This window comes from Prionailurus bengalensis, chromosome D3 (genome assembly GCF_016509475.1).
Source record: "Prionailurus bengalensis isolate Pbe53 chromosome D3, Fcat_Pben_1.1_paternal_pri, whole genome shotgun sequence".
Classification (NCBI taxonomy): domain Eukaryota; kingdom Metazoa; phylum Chordata; class Mammalia; order Carnivora; family Felidae; genus Prionailurus; species Prionailurus bengalensis.
This window is the reverse complement of record NC_057356.1, coordinates 8895284-8915273: the sequence shown is the minus strand read 5'-3', so window position 1 is coordinate 8915273 and position 19990 is coordinate 8895284. Positions and strand designations below refer to the sequence as shown.

Below are 19990 nucleotides of genomic sequence, written 5' to 3'. Positions count from 1 at the left end.
GGCTCCTCCCAGAATCCCTGGCATAGTCATCAGCTCTGACCTTGCCCCTTGGGATCCTGCCATCCCAATGCTTGTCAGTGTCCACTCCCAGGAATTCTGGCCCAGGCTCCTACTCCTGCCAGCCAGCACCGCCCACGAGCAAAATACTATCACATAAGGAGACAAACCTGCACATAGCTAACTATGCATGGTATCTACTCTGGGTATTCACAGAAATAATAAGAGGCAGGAGGGCCTATAAAGTCAGGCTCTGGAGTCAGGCTGCCTCTGCTGAGTGATCATGGGTTAGTCGCTTAACCTCTCTCTATGCCTTAGCATCGTTCTCTGCAAAATGGAGACATTAATAGCATCTACATCATAGGGTTGTTATGGGAATTAAGTCATTTAAATAAGTAAGCACTAAGAGTTGTGCCTGGCACACAGCCACCCTTAATAAGTATCTGTTAAATTAAAAATAAATAAAATAGGAGCGCCTGGATGGGTCAGTTTGTTAAGCATCTGACTTTGGCTCAGGTCATGATCTCAGGGTTCATGGGTTTGAGCCCCACATTGGGCTCTGTGCTGGTGATACAGAGCATGCTTGGGATTCTCTCTCTCCTCTCTATGCCCCTCCCTAGCTTGTGCACGTGTGTGTTCTCTCTCTCTCTCTCTCTCTCTCTCTCTCTCAAAATAAATAAATAAACTTTAAGTAAATAAATAAATAAATATTAATAATAATAATAATTAAAAAAAACTTCAGAGCTCCTCTCATCCCTGAATGGTCATGTAAATTCTGCCAATTTTCTGGAATGGCTGCAATGAGTCCAGTAAAGGCAGAATCACCTCCACACCAGTCACAAAGATGGCACAGCTGGTCCCTACATACCTCTGGGGGCAACACATAGAGCATCAATGGGACAATCACTCCCACCCCCATTACCCAGCTCAACTAATTGTTGCCCTACATGAAATGCAGGCTCAGGAATGCCTGCTCTTCCACTGAACAGAGCCAGGGATCTGAGGTCTTAAAATGTGATCTCTGATTAGGGTGCTAGGCATTCAATGTTCACCAAGTGCCACATCAGTTCCTGCAGCTGTGATATAGAGTAATGAGCTCGCCGTCTGATGGAACAGACCAACAAGGAACCAGGGAATCACCTGGCAGCCTGGAAAGGAGACCAGGCCAAGGATGTCCAGGCATGAGATAGGATGGTATCCCATTCACCAGAATCAGGGACAGAACAGGGGAACAGTGTTCCAGGCAGAGGGAATAGGAAATGCAAAGGCTGGACAGTGTAGTAACAGCATTTTGGGGACAGGAAGGATGAAAAGGGTGTGGGGAGCAAGACAGAGAGCCATGAAAGAAGCTGGGAGATTCCTAGAAGCCAGAAACTACTGGGGCAAAATCCCATTGCTACTTGGGAAATGCGAATTGTCTAGGGGAAGCCTCTGAACTTCTCTGAGTACCTGTGGGCTAGCAAGTTGTTCTTACTGGGGCAGGTGCGCAGCCCTTGGACAGCCCGAGAAAAGTCATTTGGAAGGGGACCCTTGAAGAGAGTTCCTGAGCCATTTGCCTCCATGCCATGGCCTCAAATCATCTCTCCCACTACCAAAGCGAGAGGTAACAGGGAGCAAGCATGACATCAGATGACACGTTTATGGAGAGCCTGGTACTGGGCCCTGCACATGGATTATCTCACTTCCTTCACACTATGACCCCACGAGGTGACTTATTGCTACCTCCACTTCACAGATAAAGAAACTGAGTCATGAAAAGGGGCAATCCCCTGGCTGCATCGCACAGTGCTGAGAGGGGAGCCAATCTGTTTGGCGGGGGCCCCACTCTGCCCCTGCAACAAGCTACCAGTCTGCAGTCTTTCCCTCTAAGGGATCAAGCTGGGGCTGGGAGAGACACGGCAGGTGCAGCAGCCAATTCTGAGAAAGCAGTGTCCACCAGCGGGCCCTGCATTACCCCAAGTAACCTCCACTGCAGCAGGATCAATACTTGGGGGGCCACGCTTAGCTTTGGGGAAATCATTAAATGCTACATCACACTAGTCAAAAAATAATTGCATGGCAAGGAGATGCTAAAAGGAGCTTTTGCCTGAGAACATGAGCACACAAATGTACGCATATACACAATAAGGTGCACTCATGGACAAAGACACACACTCACACACTCATGAGCACACACACACAGACACCTACATGCAGGTGCAGACACACAAAGACACTCAGGAGAACACAAAGACACACACTGAGACACACACACATACAGAAACATGCTAAGATACACACACAAAGACACTGACATAAATGTGCAAAGACACACAGACATACTCAGATATGCACAGGTAAAGGTGCAGCTGTACACATGTAAATACATAAATATAGTTGCACTACATTCACATCCATCTCTGTTCATTTTACTGATACTTTTTGAGAGCCTACTATGTGCTCACCCCTCTGCTGCCAGGTTCTGGAGACAAGCTGATCTGTATGTTCCCTCATGGAACTTAGAGATCACAGAAGGAGGCAGGCAAAACTAATAATCCACAGGGCTATGTCTGACACCTGCCATGGCTAAGTACAGTAGAGAGTCCACCATCTCAGAGGGGAAGCAGGGAAGCTGCCCAGGGAAATGACACTGGGCAAGCTCCCAGGGCAGAAGAAGAGTTAATGGGGTAGGGGTTGAGAGGAAAGACAGACAGACATATGGGAAGTGTCCCAACCAGAGGGGAGCAGGTCATGTACAGGGGGGTGTGGTGAAGAGGAAAATGAACGAAGACATGTCTACAATATGGAAAGCACAGGGAATGTGGCTCAAGGTCAAAGTCAAGAGCAGAGGACATACTAAATAAAAATAAAAGCAAACTAAAGAACAGGGGACATACTAGAATTAAACTAGTATAAATTTTTAAAAATATTTTTTCTATGTTTATTTTTATTTATTTATTTTAAGAGAGAGAGAGAGCATGCAAGCAGGGGAGAGGGAGAAAGAGAATCCCAAGCAGGCTCCGCACTGTCAGCACAGAGCCCAATGTGGGGCTGGAACTCACGAACTGTGAGATCATGACCTGAGCTGAAATCAAGAGTCAGATGCTTAACCAACTAAGCCACACAGGCACCACTAAACTAGTATAAATTTGAAGCTGATTCTGGTTAAGATGTATATGTTAAACCCTAGCGTAACCACTAAAAAAACAAAAATCTCAAAAGAATAGTTAAAAAATAGTTTAAAAATCATTAATGAAATTAAAGGTGCTACACGAAAAATATTCACTCAACATAAGAAAAGGTAGAAAAGAGGACTAGAGGAACAAAAAAAGACATATAAGAAACAAAAAGCAAAATGGTAGACATAAATCTAACTCTATCATAATAATATTAAATGTGAGTGGATTAAAAATCCAATCAAAAACAGAGATTTTTCAGACTGGATAAAAAAAACAAAATCCAATTATATGCTGCTTACAGGAGGCACACTTTAAATTTAGAGACACAAACAGATTGAAAATAAAATAGCAATCATAAGAAAGTAGGAGTGGGTATACAGACATCAGACAAAATAGACCTTAAAACAACAACAAAAGAAAATGTGACTAGAGATAAAAAGAGATTTATAATGCAAAAAGGAGTCAGTTCATCAGGAAAATATAATAATTAAAAACATACATGCAACTAATTATAGTACCAAAACACATGAAGCAAAATCGATTGAAATGAAGGGGAAAACAGATAATTCAACGATAATAGAAACTTCAGTATCTCCCTTTCAACAGTAGATAGAACAACTAGACAGAAGATCAACAAGAAAAAACTTGTAATACTTTAAACCAAGAATGGTGGGCAGGGTCAGCAGTGCTGAGCCTGAAAGGTCATATTGGGGCCTTTTCCCCAAAGGCAATGGGGAGTGACTGTAAATGATTCTTAACAGGTTTTTAATAATTTCACTAGCTGTCAATGTGCCAAAAAAAAAAGAGTGGGAGAGGCCAGAGTCAGTACAGGGAAGCAAACTGGAGACCAAAGTCCAGGGCAGAAGTGATTGGGGCATAATGGGTTGCTGGGTGGCTAAGGGGATGAATGGATAGATGGGCAGGTGGGTTGATGTGGACAGATGGATGGGTGGATGGATGAAGTGAGTGAGTAGGAAGAGAAAGCAGACAGCTGGATGAATTGCTGAGTGGGTGGATATAAATGGGTAAGTGACCGAACTTATGAATGAAGAGATGGAAGAATGGTGGATGGATGGTAGGCAGGTAATCACCCATTCCCTGCTAGACTTCCAGTACATGGGTGCTCACAGACTAGAGAAAACTAGAGTGAAAAAAGTCTTCTTTATTCTGTACTCCAGACCACATCCTCTACAGTCCCCCAGGTAGACATCCAACCTTTCTTCGACCCAACAGCATCTCCACATATGAAGCCTAAGACATGGCTGGACACAGCACCCTCATATGGTTTGGGTCACCTTACCTGTTCATGGTCCTTCCTAATGAGCAACGCTTGGGAACATGCTAAAAACCAGTTCCACAAGGCCAGTGTGCAAAGAGCCCTTCTCAGACCATAACTTGAGCCCTGGCCCCCCTTGCACCAACTCTATTTCTGAAGAGGGGGACACAACACCGCTTGCCCACTGCATACCTGCCACTTTAGAGGCCTCCAAACCCACACCAGCTGGCTGCTTCCACAGGCGAAGCAGCAACCATCACCTTGTTGGGAGGCATCAGGCATGTCCCCATATACCTCTCTCCCACTCCCCACCAATGAATGGTGCTAGTCCTCAAAACACTTGTGTGCTCCAAGCCTTCCCATCACCAAGATCTTCCCTGGGCAGAGATAACACATCAGTTGTCATGGACATTCTCTTTTACCTATTTTCCAAATATCCCCTCCCCTCCCTCAATGATCTCTATCAGGCTGAACCCAGTAGGAACCAAACATATACTGGGTCCTGTTTCTCCGACGTTTCAAACCCTCAACATCTTTCAGCCTCCCTGAGAACAGAATCCAGCTGAATCTAATCCCCTACCATTGTCCATAAGGCCCTCCTTCCTGCTCTGAACTCATCTCCTCCTATACCCTCCCTTCTTTGCCCACCCTGTCCCAGCCACACTGGCCTTCCTTCAGTTCCTACATATACTAAGCAGATTCTCACCTCAGGGCCTTGGCATAAGCTGTTCTGTAGCTATGAAGTTTCTTCTGCCTCAATTTTGCCTGACTGGCTCCTCATCATTCAGGTCTCAGCCTAAATGTCAACTACTAAGCATGGCCCTCCGTGACCATCTGCAATAAACAGGTGCCTCCTTCCTCTTGATTTCAGCTTCTGATGAGTTCTTTTCTCTGTTCTGTCTCTGTAATGACACATGTATTTGTTCAGCCTGCCCCTCGATACCCACCCAGCACCTGGCACTGTGCTGGGCCCAAAGCACATGCTCGATAAATATTTGCTATTTGCTGAGTATATGTCAGGTTCAGAGCAAAGACTGGCCAGACTGGATTCAAATCCTGTATGACCTTAGACAAGTGACTAGACCTCCCTGGGCCTCAGTTTCCTTATCTGCAAAATAGGGTAACAACTCCAAGAGGTTGTTGTGAGAAGGAAATGACAGAGTGGGGCACTGACAAGCCAGGGAGTTGGACTCTCAGCCTGCAATGGGTGGGAGACAGAAACGTGAGGAGACATCTGTCTCCTAGGGGCCATTCCAGACCCAGCCATGCCTTGAGTCTTTGCTTCCAGAAACCACAGTGACAGGGGAAAGTTCCACCATGAAAGGAGAGAGCTTATGGAGCCAAATACAAAATGTAGAGTGTAGCTGATATGGTCATGGAAATGGGGGCTGGACTTAGCTGCTGAAAGAAAAAAAACCTAAAAAACTTTTTTAATAAAGCCTACAAGTCTATACCCTTCCTTCTTTATCAACGACACAATTTATTGACCGGGGAGGCCATATTGACTAAATAAATCTTGATAATGACCAAGGCAGCAATCAATACCTGCTTATTATCAGCCCAGGCCGAGAATTCCATCTTGTGGAACGCAGGCCCGACGACAGGGCGCGCCACGCAGCTCTGCACTCCAGTGGGCAGGCTGGGGATGGATGGCTGAGCGGCGCTCATTTTCCAGGCCAGGAGAAGGGAGTCTTTCTTGGTTATTAATAAATCCCCACCCCCAACCCCACCCATGCCTCTCAGGCTTACGGGTCTGGATTCATTTCTATGAGTTGACAGTGGTGAGGTGTTTTAAGAGGTTTAAAAAAATAAATAAAGGAAAAAACACAAGCGTAGGGACTACAGATGGGGAACCCCAGGGTGGGGAAGAGGGAAGAGGAGAATGGGCTCTGGAAGAGGCACCTCTAGTCAGGAGTGGGTCAAGAGCAGGGACTTGAGTGAGTGACCAAAAGACCTGGGTCCTGGGCTTGAGTCCAGACTCTCTCTTTACTGGCAATGTGGCCTTGGACTTAACATTCTGTGCCTCAGTCTGCTTAGCTGTAAAATGGGGCAGTAGTAGTTTTCCCTTCTTGGGATGTTGTGAAAATTAAATGAGATACTATTTGTTAAGGGCTCTGAATATTGTCTAGGATGCAATAAAGATATTTGCTAAAGAACTGCCAGGCCTTCCTTCTGACACTCCAAAGCCTGCAAAAGCCAGGTCTGGCCTTGCTAAGGCCAGCCAAGTGGCATTTGGGGGGGCCTGACCTCCTCCCCAGGATTTCTCTGCAAGGAGCTAGTCCACCTGGCTACTGGCCTGTAAGGCCCAGGAGGTGAATAACAAACAACAATGATGAAAACAATAATAATAAAGGTAATAATAGCTGTTTCTTGGGAATGACCATGTTCCAGGCCCTGTGCTAAGGGTTTTCATGTTTCACTTCATCAAACCCTCACACTGTCTCTATGAGGTAGAAGCTGTATTTAATTCCCATCTTATACAAGAGCAAACTGAGGTTTAGAAAAGCCTAGTCACGTTGCCCAGGGCCTCCCAGTTAGGAAACAGTAAGGCCAGGGTCCAAAGTGAGGTCTGACTGCTCCACGCCCACGCTCAATCATTTCAGGTGTTGCTCTCAGGGCACCTGAAATTCAACAGGCAACACCTTCACATTGTAATTATTGTTGTTGTTGTCATCATTGTTAATAAGGATAATGATTGTCACCATTTCAGAAAGGCTTATAGTGTGTCCAGCCCTAGGCTAAGTGTCTGTACTGGGTTGTCCCTCTTTACTTCTCAGATCGTTAAAGAAAAGTACTTCTGTCTCCAAACAATTATAAAATAGAAGCTTTATGAGGGTAGGGACTTGGTTTGTTTGGTTCACTGCTGTGCCCTCAACACCTCATGCTGCACCTGACACAGCAGGTGCTGAGTAATGTTCACCACGTGAATGAACAAATGACTTATCTCAACAGCCCAGGGAAGCTCTATTTTAGAAAAAGTGGGGCCCAGACAGGGTCCTCTGGCCACAGAAGGAAAGGAGAGACTTGGCCTTACCTTATTATAATGTAGGGATCTTGGGAGATGCTGAGAAGGAAACCCCCTCAACTCTGAGGTCGCTGTCCAGAGACCTTGGTGCCTTTCTGATGCCTGCTGGGCTGATCAGGTAGACCTGTGAATCAGGCTTTGGAAGAAGATGCTTCTGGGTCCAAAAATATTAACTGGCCATCTTGTGTCCCCCATAACAGCTGTCCCACAGACTGTAGGGACCAGCTTTGAGCTGTCTGTGACTGAGGCCACCAAACCACTGTTAATGGTCCACAGCCTGCTGGCAATTAATTAATGGATTTATTAATTAGGATGGGAGCCGCCTCCCAGGCTGGAATTGGGGTCACCAGTTTCTAAAGCGAGACTGACGGAGCTAAAGATAAACCCTAGTTCACTGCAGGCCTGAGGCCTGTGCTCAATTCCCAGGCGAAGAGCAGGCGATTTTCAAGAGCCAGTGATGGGTGAAGCAGCTGGGGTTCTAGGAGAAGCTGGGTCTCCCAGGGCCACTCCCCAAGGTGGAGTCAAGGCAACTGCCCCACATCACCCTTCCTGTGGCATTTATCCCCTCAATTATTCAAATATTGACTGAAAACTTACTATTCCCTGCCCTCCCCAGGGTGGGGGAGGCAGATAGTAAACAAATAACAAATAAATACGTAATATCACATTAGATAAAGCAGATGGGGTTAAGGAGACGTGGGGAGGCTATTTTGGAAACAGAAGTTAGGGAGGACCTCTGTGAAGAGGTGATAGTTAAGCAGAGGGCTGAATGAAAGAGAACTATCGAGATGTCTGGGAAAGTGTTTCCCACATAGAGGGAACAAGTGCAAAGGCTTCGAGGTTGGAATGTTCACGGAGCACCGAAGAGGTCAGAGGGGCTTGAATAAAGAGGGGAAGAGTGGCAGGAGATGAGAGGGAGAGATAATGGCAGGATGACACAGGGAAGAAGGGAGCTAACCATGCGCAGCCTGTGGGCCAGTGAGAACAAACAACCAGGAAGAGGCGATTGCGAGAGTGACAGCTCCCCAGGCTCCTGAGACACAGAAGGTACCCCAACTGAGTACGGAGGGGAGCATGCACCGAGTAGATGTTCAAATCTCACTTCATCTTTCCTATTGGAGACTGTGATCCTCCAAGGAGACATAAAGGCAGGATTAGAGGAGCGCCTAGATGGTTTAGTTGGTGAAGCGACTCCATTTTGGCTCAGGTCGTGATCCCAGTTTGTGATCGAGCCCCACACTGTGCTCTGCGCTGATGGGGCGGAGCCTGCTCAGGATTCTTTCTCCCTCTCTCTCGGCCACTCCCCCGCTCACACCTGCATGCTCCCGCGTGCGCGCTCTAAATAAATAAATAAATAAATAAATAAATAAATAAATAAACTCTAAAAAAATAATAAAAAATAAGAGGTAAAGAGATTTATCAGGTCAATGCTTATGCCTGCAGGAAGGAGCCAGAGGGAAGAAGAGAGGGAAGGAAGATTGATTGGTGGAACTGTCCTAGATTGCTGAGGAGTCTGGAGCCAGCAGAGGAGTCCTGTGTGTCCCAGGAACAGGTCTGCTTTAGAACTTCACTCAGTCCCTGGCTGGGGCTGGATCTCCAAGAACAGCACCTGGGGCACCAGCCAGCCATACTTCCTATAGTCAGGGATCTGCAAGGTACATTGTCCTGCACCACTGGAAAGTACTATTACTATACACATCTTATAGAGGGGGAAACCAAGGCTCACAAAGGGGAAATAAGCTGCTCAAGGACACACAGCTAGGAAGGAGCGGAGCTGCAATTTGAATCCTTGCTGCCCCGTGAATAATCACAAGACAGAAACAAGAGAAGGGAGTCAGAGGCAGCCATTTTGCAACAGATAAAAAATTGGGCTGAATATCTAGTTACAAAAATAAAAGCAATACCCATACAAAATGCCCACTGACAGAGCGTTCACTCTGAGCCACCCATGTACACAGCAACATCTTCTTATTTTATGCTCCATCCTTACCCCCAGTTGACAGATGACAAGAGTGAGGACAGGGGTGGGTCTGCCAACCCACTCAGAGTCTTCGTGCAATCCATCCTCACAGCCCTCCTGCAGCTCTTTGCACACACGATTCTTACATCCACCTCAGGATCTTAGCATGTGTTATTCCCTCTGCTGGGATGCTTTTCCCTGACCCATCCTTGAGATCTCAGCTGAAGGGTCACTTCTTCCAGGGATAATCTCAGAATCTCTGAACCCAACCCCAGCATGTGACTACACACCCGTCTGTCCGTGCTCCCCCTTCCCTGCTGTCTAGAGAATCAGTGAGAGCTGTCACTTTGCCTTCTTTGTTCACCACGACATCTCCAGTATATAATTATTGGTTACAATATTTATGCTATTTGTTGTTAATTAGCATTATTTATATAATTATTAGTTATAATTATTAATTATACCATGAATGAGTGAATATACGCTTGCAAAGTAAAGGCCAACAGCAATTATCATTAATATTATATAGAGTTTCTACATGCTGGGCACAGATCTCAGCATTTCATATGCATTAACTCACTTAATCCTCACAATGATCCTTAAGGAAGTTATAATACTACTATCCCCATTTTACATGTGAGAAAACTAAGGCTCAGAGAAGTGATTTACCCAAGGTAATATAGCTGGTAAATGGCAGAGCGGAGACTTGAACCCAGGCCACCTGGCTGGAGTCCACACTAAATGTCTCTGGGAGTAGGAGGGTGCCAGGCTTGATTCTGCAGCCCACGCCACAACCCCTCGGATACCTGGACCCATGGGTGCTCATAACAAACAGACAGCAGGCATCCCAAATATGCACTCCCAGAAGAGTGGCCTCTGAGCAACCACCTGCTCGGGGAAATCTGGCCCCAACTGGGCCACCCTGGTGACCCCTGTGGTCTCTCTGCCCACAGCACCCACACTCCAAACAGCTGGCTGAACAAGTCAATTGACCGTAATGGTTCCCGGGGAGCCATTCACCCCATCCAGTTTGAGCGACGGCGGCTCGGAGAGTCTTAAGCACTGCTCGGCTCCGGGCGTCTCGGGCAGACGACCAGCTTGGGCCAAAGAGGCCAAAGGATTGATTTTATCTTTCTTTCCTTCTCTTTAATGACAAATGCATATCCTGGAATTGCTGTTTCATTTGACTGAACTGGCGGATGGCAGAGGCTGGGGTTGGGGGTAGGTAGTAAAGGAACTGGGAAGGTGGGAGAGGCAGCCGCAGGCCCACTTTGGGGATACCTGAGCTACTGAGAAGCAGAGACAGCAGGCCCTGTGCTTTCCTAATCATGTATCTTCATAGAGCTGGTCAAGGGCCTTTCATTTTTTTCTGGAGATGCAGCCTCTTCTGACAGTAGGGACTCAGAGAAAGGCAGCCAGTAGCCTTGACATCCACCTTCCTTGTGACTCGTCCCATGACCTCTACAGCTGGCCTAACCTTCTGCAGACCTTCCACCCAGGCCCTTTGCGCTGGCTGTTCCCTCTGCTAGACATGCCCTTCCCAAGTCTTCACTCCCTGCCCAGTGAGGCCAGAGCTCTTGATTTGTAAGGGACACTGGACATCTGGATTCCAGAGGTAACATCACCTGTGTTTTAAATGCTGACAACTTATACAAAAGTGTTTTGAGATACTGCACTAACTTAAACAGACACATCCATGAGCCAGACATAGCTCCCAGTCTGCAACCTCTGTAGTCAAGCTCCCAAAATATAAGACATTACATATAATATTAGTAATGTGTTAATACAGTGAGTCCCCAGTAGAGTAAGAAAGAAAAGAAAACTTGCCCAGAAATCTCTGAAACAGCTTGCAATGCCAGCAAGTTCTAGGAGCTGCTGTTTATTTGGTTTTTCACCCCTGTCTCACAACCTGAAAATACCACCAACAATAAAAAGCAAAGCACTTGCATAACAGTAACTGTGTGCCTGGCACTGTGCTAAGCACTTTCATGTTCAAATTGCTTTAATCTTCAATAACAACCTAAAAGGTGGAGACTTATTAATCCCATGTCATTTATTTGTTTATTTTAAGTAGGCTCCATGCCCAGTACAGAGCTCAATGTGGGCCACGAACTCACAACCCTGAGCAGAGATCAAGAGTCAGATGCTTAGCCAACTGAGCCACCCAGGTACCCCAGTCCTATTTAAAAACAAGGACAGGAAGGGTCAGAGAGGTTAAGTGATCCATCCAAAGTTACACAGCTAGCAGGTGATAGTACCAGGACTGCAAGTCAGGCAGGGGCCCCTCATCATCCTACTCCTTATACTTCCCTCTTGAGGTAAAAAGTAAAGAACTAGTTTACAGTATTAACTTTGATCCATCTTAATAGTCTTAACTGAAAAGTGTAAAACTTCAGTCATGCCACAGCCAGTAATAACAGCCGTCACATAAAACCAGAGGACCAGGTGAGCAAACTATGGTGCTCAGGCCAAATCTAGCCCTCTGCATGTTTTTTGTAAGGTTTTACTGGAATACAGCCATGCCTGTCCATTCTCACTGTCTACGGCTAGTTTCATGCTACAATGACAGAATGGAGTACTTACAACAGAGACCATACAGCCCACAAAGCCTGAAGTATATTATTACCTGACTTTGCACAGAAAAAGTTTGCCACCTCTGATGGCAGACCTAGATGATTTCCTAGAATGTATAAAGATGCCACACCCTGAGAAGGTTATGAGGTCAAAAACCTCAGGGGAAACACCTCCTTTAGAGACACAGAAGCACATCTGCATATTAAAGGATAAAAGAGGTTGTAGAAGCTTCTTCAGCCTTCTTTAGGCTGAGTGGTCTTGATATTTGGGCTGAGACTGAATGAAATGCAGGAGCTAGACACAGGAGGATCTGGAAGAGGATAGGAGGATCTGGAGGAAAAGAGTATTAGGTGGAGGGAACTGCAAGTGCAAAGGCCCTGAGGTAGGAATGTGCTCAATGTGTTTGAGGGACAAAAAGAAGGCCATTGTGACTGCAGCAGAGTGAGTAAGGGGAGAGGGGCTGGAGATGAAGCCAGAGAGATAAGGCTGGGGGGGGGGGGGGGGGGGGGGGGCGGGGTCGGGTGTGTGCAGATCGTGAGGAGCCTTGCAATCAGGGGAAAGGACTTGGGATTTTAATCTATGTATAATGGGAATATTGTCCACATCCTGCAAAACACTACAAGTCATTTCTGTGAATGGCTCATCAAGGCTTAGAAACCAAGAACTCTGTCCTGCACATAATTGCTTGTCTCAAAAACTGCTTAAAAGGCCAAAAGTCCCCCATCACCTGCACAGTGGGCCCCAAGGCATTAAAAGACAATACATTTTAACTGTCATGCAAAGTATGTCAGCTCCCTTCACCTTTTACAACGACCTGGTACAGCAGACCAGATGGGCACAACTGACCTGTGAGATGGATTAAGAAACAGGAGACTTGGGATGTTGGGTGATTCATCCATGAGTGCCAGAGGCTATACAGATAAGAGCTCTTGGGCCCTTCCCCTCTGCCAACTACCTCCACCTTCCCTGACAACTACAATATAAACCACTGTCACAAATAAAGAGCACACCCCAGAGAGAAAAATCAAACAGGAGACTGGACCCTGAATTCCAAGACCAGAAATAAAGGCAAGCCATCACCTGAGTCCCCTTCCCACACTCAACCTCTGCCAGGCTGGGCCTCTGAATTAGATAACTGGAAGCCACCAGAAATTCAGCCTTTCAGGAACCAGCAGAGAAAGCCACAGTTTTTGGACAGCCATGTCCACCAACATCCAGGACCCAATTTAGCACCAGCTAAGGTGCTCGTGTTTAAAATCCCATCTGCTGGAAGAAAGAGTACCATGACAAAATGTCAAGTTCAAAGACAGAATCCTCTCTTTAATGGGAGAGAGGAGGAGGAAGAAGAAGAAGAGAAGGAAGAGAAGGGAAGGAGGGAGAGAGAAGGAATACAAGAAAAACCACCATCACCACTACAAAAGCTATTCCCTCTGGTCAAAGTAGCATCATGTTCATCTGAAATAACCTACTCAGATGCTTATTTGTTTTTTTAGGCTTGTCTGTGGTTTCTCAATTTTCTACAGTGAATCCAGGTTTTTTTATAAAAAAAAAAAAAAAACAACAACCCTCAAGACCTCAAACAGCAAAGGTGGTCAGAGATGAGACATTGCTTGTTTTTCTTTTAGCAAAGAGAGAACTCATCTTTGGGAAGCAATTTCTGTCTAGTTGAGAATTCAGAATTTGGGGATGCCCAGAAAAGACTGCTAGGTTCTTTAAATAAATTCTCTAACACCTGTTTCTAGCTCCTTCTGCAAAAAAAGGCCCATGGGGTGTGGGTTCCAACGAATGGGAGAGGCAGATGGAATGGGGTCACCCACTGGTTGGATTTGTAAGGGTCCAGGGGGCTGTCCAATTGTTTGGTCTTACAGAACTACTATTAGAAATCTTCCCTCACCCCCTGTGCTCCCCCCTCCAACCCACCCACAGCCCTTGCCTAATGCCAACCCATCTTATGGCCCCGGGCTATGGCAAGCCTGGTCTGCTCATGCTCCCCACCCCAGCAGCAATTCTATTACAGCGAAGTTTCCAAAGTTAGGATTCCGCCAACAGGGCTGATAGCTTATTTACTGCTGTCATCTATAGAAAGAGGAATTTTGACACATTGTTAAATGATAGCACATTTAGATAAGTCAAGCTGTCAGAGACTCTAATGGATGTCTAAACTCTCTGTGGCTGATATGTAAAATTTATGCACTTCAGAATATCATAAGGTTATAATATTTTAATCACATCCACGCTCTTTACTAAACTTTAAGCAGGCAAAAACATTCCATCAAGCCCCATCTCCCATGCACATCTTCCCAAAAGTTTCTCCAAACTCCTTAAAAAAGTCCGGCCTCTCGCTTGCCCTGTCAATCTTCCTCCCTGAATGCTCAAACCCTAAGCAGAATTTACCTCTTCCTCTGAAACTTGTACTATGTGGTCTCTCTAGCCAATCTCTTTCCTCCAAAAAACACAGATGTGAATTTGGATTGGCACCCTCATTTCAACTGGACACCCTTAACTCTTGGTTAGCTTGATTAGCACTATTAAAGGAAAAAAAAAATTAAAAGATAGCATGGGAGACTGGACCTAGAGCATCATAAAAAAAGTGGCAAAGTAAAGCAGAAAATCATAAAGGTATGAATCCAGTTACAATGATTATACACAGAAAAGCCATAAAAAAATACTGCATTAGTAATGTTCATCATAAAGCAATCTTATAACCAAATGAAATATGTCTAGCATTATCTTTGGGATAGAATTTTATTTCTTCTCGTTTCCTGGACTGCTAGCAGCAGAGGGAAAAAAAAGGGAGAAAGGAAAGGGGGAAGCAGTTTCGGGGGTCCACACGTCAGAACATCTTTGCCATCAGTCACAAGTCCTTAAGACTTGCTGACTGACTTCCCTCCTAGGGAAACGGCACTGCTGTGTTCAGAGACAGCGCTATAAGGAATAACTGGACTGCTTCCATATTTGAAAAAATATATACTTCCGGAGGGCTGTATGCTGGGTCGGTACAAGGTCACCTCTCTTGCCGGGATTGGGGTGGCGTCAGCAGCATGGTCTGGCCTGGGAACACAGGACACCTTTGCTGCCTCGGCCACTTTAATGCTCAGCAACCAGGCTTCGAGAAACCACTCAACCTGAACAACCAAGAATTGAAGCCACACACCTCCTCACACTCACAGGCAGCTGGGCCGTGTGATGAGTGGGCTCAAAGCTCTCGGCCTGCACAGGCCCTGGGGTGGGGGCCCGCCTCTCCCACCCGGATCTCAGAGCAAGCCAGCAGAAGTTTTCCTTTCTGGTTATCTCCCCTATAAGAGGAAAGGAGGAAGGGAAAAAAATGAAAATAAAAGTGTGGCGTAGGAGTCATTAGCATTATGCACAAGAGATGATCCCAGGCAAAAGTGCTTAGGCTCATAATCCGTTTCCAACAAAAATGCCATCAGTGAGAATATGGGGGGAAGCTGCAGGCCTGTTGGGCCGGGGAGCCACTGAACACTTCATGATGACCGTGGCAGATGTGAGGGTCTCAATGTTTGCATGCGGCTCAGCTTGCCTCGTTTATTTCTCTGCTCTCTAGAAGTGTGCAGCCTTTCAAACTCCCTCAGGGACACCCCCCCACACTTAATATCCATGTAAATGAGCTTACCCCCTTCCCTGAGAGCCTTCTCCTTTTGTGCCAGACACACCAGCCATTTTCTTAATAAACACCCCCACCCCCACCGCTGTGGGGGTGGGGGTGTTGGCCCCATTTCCCCTTTACCTGAACAAGACTCTACCTCCCACCTTCATCGTTTCCAGTTCAAATTTGCTTTTCCACCTCAGCCACCTCAGTATCTTCTAACACCCTAACAAAGGGTTCCTAGATCAATGGGAGTCCAAATGGAGTCAAGATTTGGGTGACCTCAACAGCTCCATGTTAGACCCCAGAGCTGGAGAAGGAAGGGAGGTTCAAACCCCCTCCCCCAGCTCAGAAATCAGCCCCTTGGGAGCCGCACCCACCCCTCAGCACCCAGCCCCAGCTCTACCCACCCCTCCCTACTGCAGTTCCAGCTCCCTGGATTGAAAACGAGTTATCTAATGAAAATTGTGTTAACTGACATTCTGGCCAACCGGGAGCAAATACCAGCGCTGTAAATCTCGACGCGGAAATTTTCTCCAGCCCAGAATAACAATAGGACCCTGCAAAGGGCTTTCGCCAGCCCTTCTGGTTCCTCTCCTCTTGTCTGCCACGTTCTTGTCATTCCTTATGTTACAGAACATCAATCATAAATAAAGACGCTGTCCCCCAGCCGTGCCCCGGTCTCATTTACAAACATTAGCAGGGAATACGATTACCATTGGCCTTCGTGCCAAGCCCAATGTGGCTGCCCAACTCCCTCTCTCCCTCTCTCTCTCTTCTCTATTTCCCTCTCTCTCCCCCTCCCTTTCCCTCCCTTCCTCTCTCCCACACACACACACCCCCACTCTTCCAGAAAGGCCACTTTAGCATCATTTAAACCAGCAAGCAGAGCTCACAGCCTGGCCCGCCTCAGCTGGCCACCAAACTGTAGCCCCAACTCGAGTGAGGACCTGGAATTGCAAGGCACTCGCAGTTATTAACTGCATGCTTGAGTGCCCCGATTTTCTCTCCAGCTCAATGGCTGGGGGAGGGGGCGAGTGGGGAGTAGGGAGTTAGGAAGGAGGGGGCTGGGAAGAGGCCAGCCAGGAGGAGGGGAGTATAGGAACGACTTATCAGAAGAAACTTAAGGAAATCTGCAGGCGGATTTTCAAAAAAGAAAAAAGTGGGGTCCCTTTTGATCTCCAGATTGATGCTCTCACTTCTAAGGCGAATGTCAAGGCCAAGGCAAGATGTTCTAATCGCCTGGTTCTCAGCAACACTTCCCCGCCCCTTGTTGCCACTGCCTGCCGAGACTTTGCAAGACTCTGGGGTTTGGGGGGATTTGACAGGAGCGTCCTGGGGCACCCCAGAAAGAACGGAGGCTAGAGCTGTACCTCCAGCGGGTGTTCTCTGAGATTCTACCTCCACTCCACCTCCTAGGGTATCAGCGGAGAACACCCCCAAATCTGGGGGAGACATACAGCCTCCCAGAGAAGGGTGGAGTAAGGATAAAGTGCCGGTGTTTGGGAGGGAGTAGCCCTGGGGAAAGAGAGAGAAAAGAGAGAAAAAAAGAAAAGGGGGGAGTGGCGGGAGGGAAAGCAGAAGGCAGAAGACAGTGAGGGAATCTCCCATTTAAAAGTTCCCATGGGCCCGAGAGCCGGGAGTCACCTGCTCTGCGCAGCTCCCAGCTCTCCACGGCCCCCGAGGCTGCAGCGCAAACTTGCGCGCGCCCCGGGCCCATCTCCACCGCCCGTCCCCATTTAGACTTGGAAAGAAGGTGGAAGGGGGGAAAAAGCAAGAAGCAAAGACGAACCCCAAGAACCCGGCCCGACCGAGGAGAGATCTGCCGGCGCAGGCGGCCAGTCCGGCGATGGTGGCTGCGGCGGCAGCAGCGGCGGCCCCTGGGTGGCGGCGCGTCCGGGCTGCGCAGCCAAGCAGGCGGCGGCGGAGGTGCCGGCGGCCGGCGGGGCGCGGAGCCGCCTCCACGCCAACCCCAGCAGCCTCCTCCTCTCTTCTCCTTCTCCTCCTCCTCCTCCACCTCCCTGCCCGCCAGCTCCCTCCCTCCCTCGCCCAAGCCCCAGCCGGGCGCGGACCGGCACGCGGCGCGCTCCGCGGCCTCCCCGGGCGCCGCGAAGTTGGGAGGCGCGCAAAGTGCAGAGCAAGGGGGGCTGCCGGGGGTCCCGCCGGCAGCCCCCTGCCCGGGACCGCAGCCTCTGCCTTCCCCGCGCCTCGCTCGGCCGTTCTCCCGCCGGCTCGCTCCCTGGGCCGAGGGCTCACTAGCGCTTCTCCATGGTCGCGGCGGCTAATCGATGATTGAACCGAACAAAGAGCAGCGGCGAGATCAATTCCTAATACCTATCGATGGGCAGCGGGCAGCCGAGCCCCAGCGAGCCCCAGCAGCCGCCGCCCGGCGCCCCGGGGCGCCCGCCCACCCTCCCGGGGACCTCCCCAATGCGCTCAGGGCGCGCCCCAGGGCTCCCCACGGCCGCGCGGCCGGCACTGCCCACACTAACCTGGAGTCGCCGTAGATCAAATCGCTTCCAATATTGAAACATCGATCCCACATTGGCGGCCATCTTGGGGGCTATTCGAGACGCACACACACAAGAGTTTGGCTTTTCTCAATGGCTGCACTCAATATCCGGGCTGGACTCCCCCCAGCCCCGGGGCCGCCGCTGGCCGCTCGGGCCCTGAGCGCCGCCGCCCGGGGCCCCTTGGGCGTCCCCCGGCCTCCTGCCACCCGCTGCCCCTCGGCGCCGCCGCGCCGCCGCCGCCGCCGCCGGGCCCGGGAGCCGTGCGCCCCCCCGACCCCCGGAGGGCGCGGGCGGAGCGCGCCGGGCGGGGAGCTCGGCACCCGCCCGGGGGAGGCGGCCGGGGATGGGGCGGGAGGGGAGGGTGGGGGGGAGGCAGCCTCTTCGAGAGGCGACGGCGCCGCCGCTGCCCTGCCTGCAGCCGGCTCCCGGGCCCGCGGAGCGCTCGCTGCATCTCCCCCCCAAGTCCGGGGTCGGTGTGCCGCGCGATTGCACTTGACTTTGGCTTTTTGCAAACTTATCAATACTGACGTAACGTGCTGATCAATGCAAAGGGAAGTTTGGGAGGGGTGTGCTGCGGGAGGCCGGCGAGAGGAGCGCCTACACCCCCCTGCTTCGCACCTGTCTACCCCCCACTCCCTACATTGCATACTTAAAAAAAAAGTTAATAGTTTGCGATGCATTTTTTTTTTTCTTTTGCAATCAGAGGACACACAACACGTGCCTCGGGCTGCCACCGCTCCTCCGCCTGCTAAGCTTCGGATCGGAGGGTAGCAGCCCGCAGGTAGGGCCGAGAAGACTCGCTGGCGGACGGGCTTGTGGGAGCCTGCCTGCCGACGGGTGGGAGCCGCCCGGGGGCGCCACTGAGTCGTGGGAAACATCACCACTGCCGCGCGCAGTTTCCAAGCCATTATTGTTATGATTATTATTGGGGGGCGGCGCCTTAGCCAGAGCTCAGGAGTCTGCAGGGCGAGGGGGTGGGGGCGGGCTTCAGGAATTCTTACAACTTATTATTTGGGGGTCTAATTATACGGGCTCCTCACAACTTTAGAATGGGAGGCCGTTTCACTGTTGGGAGGAGATTCTTAGCCAAATATCTGGAGCGCGTTTCCCTCCGCAGTGGGTTGGCTTTTGTGTTGAATGGGTTAGCATTTGTTGTTATGATCTGTTGAGGGAGCCCTAGCCCTGCTGTGGGGGTTTTGAATTCTCAGCGACTACAGATGTTTCTGCTAGTGTTATTATCATTATTATTCAGGGGCCCTTCTAGCTGGGGACCCCAGGTCCTTTGCAGTATGAGGCTCCTTTATTATGATGGTCTTCTGGGAGATGGCCTTAAGCCTAGCTAGAGGGAGGTTCCCGTATTTTGCAATTTCTGACCCTGGACAATAGGGGTGACTAAGTTTCTTCCTTTACATTTTTCCTTCATTTTGCCTCTGTGCAAGCTAGAGGTTCCCAGTCCCCTCCCAACATCCCACACCTAGGAGGATCTCAGACCCCCTAAACCCCTCCATCACCAACCTACTTACCCCACCTCCTGCTCCTGACCTTGGGGTCACTCTCCTTCTCTGGCATATCCCCTGCCAAGTCCCACCCCACCCTCCCCCTCTCCCACAAAAGGGCATTTCCTCCCTTTTTCTCTGGTCAAAGATATGCTTTTATAGACAGCAAATGGAAATTATATTCTCTTTTTATGACCCAGCTTGGACTTCTGACATCACTCTTGGTCTGGGACAATAGATCAATACAGAAGGTTGTAAAAAAGATAAAGTTTAGAAGAGTTGTAAAGGAGAGAGAATTGTGATGGATATTTTTGATGATTTTCCAATATTTGTATCTCAGAGCACGTGCTTCAAGGCAATTAAAGTTTTTAATGTAATGTAAAT

At 48.9% G+C, this 19990-nt stretch overlaps 1 protein-coding gene across 5 annotated transcripts in view; it reads right to left on the bottom strand.

Annotated features, from left to right (window-relative positions):
• CUX2 (cut like homeobox 2) overlaps positions 1–18310 on the bottom strand; it is a 264392-nt gene extending 246082 nt beyond the window's left edge. For 3 of the 5 annotated variants that reach the window (XM_043557586.1, XM_043557587.1, XM_043557588.1), the window contains exon 1: positions 18090–18309. In XM_043557586.1, coding sequence (XP_043413521.1) covers positions 18090–18152 — 63 coding nt within the window. In that variant the 5' untranslated portion in view covers positions 18153–18309. Of the gene's footprint in view, positions 1–18089 lie in introns of all 5 variants that reach the window. The other 2 variants (XM_043557590.1, XM_043557589.1) reach the window with 1 other exon arrangement.
• Positions 18311–19990: the final 1680 nt, after the last annotated feature.